Source organism: Corvus brachyrhynchos, unplaced genomic scaffold (assembly GCF_000691975.1).
Source record: "Corvus brachyrhynchos isolate BGI_N302 unplaced genomic scaffold, ASM69197v1 scaffold15, whole genome shotgun sequence".
Taxonomy (NCBI): domain Eukaryota; kingdom Metazoa; phylum Chordata; class Aves; order Passeriformes; family Corvidae; genus Corvus; species Corvus brachyrhynchos.
Window position 1 is genome coordinate 2,588,151 of NW_008238349.1, and position 6,000 is coordinate 2,594,150.

The following is a 6,000-nucleotide window of genomic DNA, read 5'->3' on the forward strand; positions in this document are numbered from 1 at the left end:
CCCTGGCCCTGTGGGACACACACTCTCTGCTCTGTCCATTGGCATCGCCACATCAGTCCGCAGCGCACCCAAAGGTCAGCAAGTGTTGAAATATGCATCTTGCTTGCAGGAAAAAAAAAAATTAACCAAAAGGAGAAAAAATATATTCAAGGACCCTATGCTGCTAGGGGAGAGAGAAATAAATCAAGCGGGGGAGAAAATTTATCAGGGTTCAAGCCCCAACCCGAGCAGCTGATGATCAGAGAGCACTGAGATGAGGTGCAGAGGGGAGCCAAGCATCACTCTTGCCAGATGCAAAAGTAGAGGAAACATTTTCATTACAGCAGTGGTGCTGGAGTTGTCTTTTATCATGGAGAGCCTCATGCAGGCAGCAATAGGGCTGGATTTCTGCAGGTGTAATTCCCACAGAGATAAAGACCTTGTTATTCAACAAGCAGTGGCATTGTACATAAATTACAACAGAAAATGTGGGGAAACAAAGAAGTTTTCAAGAGAGCACATAATCTTCAGATGGGTGGCATAGGGAAAGCTGGCAGGTGGCTGTGGGAAGACAATACCAGTGAGAAGTGGGACTGATCTCACTCTTCCACCCTCCAAACCTTTAGACAGGTGGAGGGGAAAATTAGCCCACCTAACTGACAAGTATTTGAGGGGAATGGATGCAGCAGGATCCAGCAAGGAGCTATGGGAAGGGCACAGGTGGGTCCTGGGTCCATCCCAGAGCCAGGTCTTCACTCCAAGAGCTCATACAGGAAGAGACAGGGCCACACTGCACCAGGTTGATCAGTGCATGACATGGGTCATGCTCGTCTCTCTTAAATGTCTTTTTTCTCCCCTCTCATTTTAAACAAACAAACAAACAAACCCAAAACAGCATGACACTAATTCTGACAAGTTTAATGTTTAACAGCCTGTTAAATGTCACCATCCACTCGCTTCTGCCTGTGGATCTGTAGTAACAGCACTGGGGCACTCTGCTTGTGGGATCCTGATGCCCAGCATGCTCCTTTCCCAGCCTGGCATCTCCCAAGGAGCTATGGGGCAGGGGTGGCAGGGGACTGGCACATGCAGTGAACTCCAGCGAACCCCTCACCTTTGATGGCACAGGGTGCCCAGAGAAGCTGTGGCTGCCCCATCCCTGGAAGTGTTCAAGGTCAGGTTCGATGGGGCTTGGAGCAACCTGGCTTAGTGGAAGGTGTCCCTGCCCATGGCAGGGGGTGGGACAAGACGATCTTTAATGTTCCTTCCAACCCAAGCCATTCTGTGGTTCCGTGATTCAAGATCCTGGATGAACTTCATCTGGAGGCATGGAGATGTGCGCATTTTGGTGGCCAAAAATACCAAACTCTAGCTCAGGGTAAAATGCTGTAATTTCACTTAAACGGTTTCTGGGCATTTTTCCCCAGAAAGACAAGATGAAACTACAGCCCACCGATTCCCCTAAAGGGTGCAGAGCAATTTATTTCCAGTGATCCTCTTCTAATGAAGCTAATTTTTAACCTTGTCAGAAGGTGCATGCAGGCTCAGGGCACTGGTGCAGCTCCCTTCCCCCCATGCCTGCCTTTCCCAGGATGAAAACCTCCAACCCAAACCTCAACCAGGATGTTTATTTAAGACCCAAACCCCAAAGGCATTTTAAACAAGCGAAGTTCCTCACATATTTTGCTGACCAAGTGCAATCCCTCATGCCAGTGACTGCAAGTTTACACCCAGGGGGGTGTGGGGGTCCCTGCTGCCACCAGGATGGTGTTGTCCCACTGCTCAGGTGGGAGCAAGGATGATGCTGTGGGACCCAGGGACTTGATGGCATCTCATGGTGTCCTCACAGACCAGAGCATCCCTATACATCTGGGTCTCCACCGCTCAGCAATGTGGTGGCCCAATTTTTGGGAAACTTGCCAATGACCCTACCATCACCCCACTACGCTCCAGTGGGAATTGGTTCTCACCAGTTGGAAGGGTTCAACAGCTCATATCCCAGCTGACTAAGAGGAAGGAAGCCATAAGAAAAAGCCTTTTCTCCATCCATACCAGCCACTCGTGTTTCTCCTAGGACACATCTGACACCAGGCAGCAGGAAGTAGCAGGGGAGCAGCAGTACAGGAGGCAGCTCCCACTGCTCCCTACAGCAGCTCTTCAGCAGATGGTGGCTCGTAACATCATTATGTTTACCTAACAAGATTGCTTTATTGTAGCCCTCCAACAGTAATGCCAGAGCATCTAAAAGCACTGGCCAATGCCTGGGCTTTGACAATCCTGGTGTAAAATATATATATATACATATAATTTTAAATCTCTATACAAACCATGATTTTAGAGGTCACAGTAATGCACATTTTTTTTCCCCCATACTAAAACAGATGTGACGCACATGCAAGCAAAAAGACATCCAATTCAATGCTTTAAATCCTTTTAAGTGCCGGGATGGGGAGTTGCTGTAGCAATTTGGGTAATGCCACAGGCACACAGAGCTCAACCCCCAATCTACCCAGACCAGGAAGCCAGAGACAGCATTCCTCCTGGCAAGGACTGTCATTCCCTGTCTGCACAGCAAACAGGGTCCCAGCCTTCTAAATAATAATGCAATACAAATAATAAAAGATAATTCCAACATATTTAATCATTACCAGAGCTCTGGGAAGAAATGATAATCAGGCCCCTACTAATTAGGGAGACATAATCCTGCCTTTCCTACAGGTTTTTCCATCCCTGTCTCCTACCCTGCCATGAAACAAGCAGAGAGATCCAGCCCAGTGGGAAGGAGTGTGGCTTTGGTGGAAGCCACAAACAGATCCCAAAGCACAGCCACAGTGGGCACAGCCCCATCCTATCAGTGCCAGGGGAGACATGCCAAAATACCCATCCCACCAGACTCAGTATCCATCCTACCATGGATGCAACCCATCCTCTATGGTACCTCTTGCAAAAGCCTAAGCAGCAGCATCCATCCAGAGAAAACCCTATCCTTGCCACCAATGTCCCTCTGGGATCTCAGCCCTGCAGCAGGGTATGGACCAGCAGCTTGTCTCAAGCTTCACCCAAAACCTTTCAGCATCCTGCAGCATTCACTGACAGCGGGCAGGCAGGGGAGGGCAGCATCTGCCTTACTGGCACTAGCCCTCGTGTCATCGTGCCATCGACGTGCCATGCATGCTTCCTGGCGCTGAGCCCTTACGAAGTGGATAGGGTTAATTTCTGGTATAGCTGGATTGCTGCTAATTAGCAGCAGGGCTGGGTTTGTCCTTTTAATCTATGTGTTGTCCTGTCATCGTGGGAGTTCTGCCCACCTCCAGGGAGCCACCTCCAGCTTGGTGCGATGGCCAGAGCCGTCTCCACTGCCCAGAGCCAATTCTCTGGTGCTACCAGGCTGAAGCCCAGCAGCAAATGAACGACACGGCAGCCAGTGCCCCAAGGGAAGTCACCTCTCACAGGTACTGAGTAGTAGGTGGCTTACCAGGCAGGAGACACATCCACACAGACACATCTGGAGCTAAAAGCATAATGTGAGCTCTGCCAAAACCTGGGCACAGAGATGCACTCATCCCTTTAAAGGTGGGTGAAGCATCTTCCAGCACAGCAACCAGATAAAACCAAGGAGATCTTTCTCACCCACTGCAATGTTTTCATTCTCCAGTGTCATCTTGCTCTGGAAGACTCCCACTCTGTAAGTTTCCCTAAGCCAGACCAACTGCCTCTATGTTCTTCCAAACAACATTCACCTGTTGAAAAACTTTGAAGGTTTTTTGCCTTTTTTTTTTTTAGTGAGGGAGAAGGAAGCCAAGGACTTTTATACGCCTATGCCACTGGCACAACCCATGGCCAGCATCCCACGTTGTCCAGGGATTTGAAGTGGGACTGAAAAGTCTGCTGCTGGCTGTCAAGGCCCAGGCACCATGTTTTTCTCTCAGAAGCATGTAAGTCTCTCCAACCTCTGTGCATCCATTGCAGGGGGAGATTTCTCCTCCAGGGTACATCCAAGCCAAGCAGGACACACAATCCTGGCAGCAACCAGCATCCACACACATCACTAAAAAGTTCAAGAAATTATCCAAAAATTAAAAATGGTTAAAAACATTTTTCTTCCCAGCCATCTCCAGAGGGTTCTACACCTCAAAGCACCCCCTGGGCTCCCAGGTATTAATCTGCCCGTGGGGCTATTGGAACAGTTCAACAACAGGTCTGTGGTGCCCATCACAAGCCTCTGCACCCACCTGGACAGCTCAGGGGCACTGCCAGACCCTAGCACACCCCATAGGGGATGTCACCCATGGGCAGGAGATGCCTGGGCTTGTCCCTTCAATCTCCTGGGGCAGAAGTCTCAGGCACACAGGTGGGCACTAGATGACACATTTCCAGGACCCATCCTGGGTCCACACCAATCTACCCACTGGCACTTGCTCCATTTGATGTTCGAGATTTAAAGAAAATGAAGATGGACATCTCACTCTTCATATGAGAGGTGGAGATTGGCTTTGAGGAGAGACACGCTGGCAAAGGATGATGACATCCACATGGCTGTGCAGCAGCAGTGATGCTCCTCGCTGGTCCCTTACTCATTCCACTGAGATTGCCTTTCTAAACCAGCCAGACCAGTACAGAGCAGAGACAAGACAACGTGAAGCCAGAAAACTCCAACAGAAGCCATTTGCACGGACTCACGTAAACACTGCTCAGCACAGTCTGCTCCTGAGGCGGAGATCTATGTACCCAGTGCTTTTCTCCACAGCATCCCACCTCAACGGATTCTTTCCCTTGATCCCACAGCAAGGAGAGGGCTTGAAGCAAATTTAACGAAGGGGGCTGCACCAAGAAATGAAACATCAAAATGGCAAGCCAGAAATCCCCAAGGCTACAATTCCTAAAGCCCACCTGGGGCCACCACAGCTTCCTGCAGCTCTTGACTGCTTTTTAAAGACAATGTTTCAAGAGATGTAAAGAGTACATGCCCTGTGAAGGGCCAGGGCTGCCCCAGGGCAGAGCAAAGTCCTGGGAAGCTTCACTCCAGTCTGCAAAGAGCTGCCACCTCCCTTGCAAACCTCCAGGTGGGACTGCTATCTACCCCCAGCCCCACTGCTCTGGCCATAATCCAGATGGACACCAGAGGCCCTTCCCCACAGCTTTCAGATGGGCTCTTCCCAATGAATGAGCCAATAAATACATATTTAGCTCCCGGATAGCTATCTCCATCTCGGGAGGGGCTCCCAGTAGGTCCTTTCCTCTCCTCCTCCCTGTCCTCGAGAAGGCCTCTGGTGGTGGCAAACCTCTGCTGCCCCAGTAAAGCCCTGAAGAAGTTTTGTCATTACCAACAAGGTGTAGCGCAGCCACACACATGGCTGGAGGAGCAAAGCAAGAACAATAACACAGCCCCTCACCCACTCATCACCCCCTTCCCCAAACCATCATGTACCACTTGCACCTCAGCCCAGTCATTCTGGAGCAGCAGGATCCATTCACACATACTCACACACACATACAAACCACCACCACCTCCACTCACCACAGGCATCTGCAAATGGATGCTGGCAGCACAACAGAATAACCACGCCCCGACAGGCAGGGCAGGACACTACTGCGGGCAGGACACCACTGCCCAAGATGGGGATAGCCAACACCAAGCCCTGTGCCCACCCCAGGGGTCAGCCATGCAGTGAACATCTGGCTGGAGTCCTCTGCATTCCTCCAGCCTGGCTGCTGGGCTGCCACTGCCAGAATTCCTGAAGGAAGTATAGGGCATTGAAAATTGCCAAAAAAAATCTGAGCTATTTCCTGTGGGAGAAGCAGATGGGAATCCCCCATTAACTCCAGCAGTGAGAGGTCATGTGTTTTAGCCTGAGACTTTGGGGTTTGGTAATTTTCTCCTTCCTTTAAGCAGAGCATCACTCCAGTTACATGTGATGCACACCATGTGGGACAGCCAGACCTGTATCCTCTGTGCTGGCCCCAAAGCCTACCTTCCTTGTCACCTCCTCCCCCATGCAAGGACATGCCAGGTTCTTGTGA

General features: G+C 50.4%; 1 protein-coding gene across 9 annotated transcripts in view; it reads right to left on the reverse strand.

Moving 5' to 3' along the window:
* The window catches only part of GTF2IRD1 (GTF2I repeat domain containing 1), a 70,125-nt gene extending 64,604 nt beyond the window's left edge, over nucleotides 1-5,521 (reverse strand). For all 9 annotated transcript variants that reach the window (XM_017735313.1, XM_017735319.1, XM_017735320.1 and 6 more), the window contains exon 1: nucleotides 5,498-5,521. In XM_017735313.1, coding sequence (XP_017590802.1) covers nucleotides 5,498-5,506 — 9 coding nt within the window. In that variant the 5' untranslated portion in view covers nucleotides 5,507-5,521. The remainder of the gene's footprint in view (nucleotides 1-5,497) is intronic.
* Between the last annotated feature and the right edge of the window lie 479 nt (nucleotides 5,522-6,000).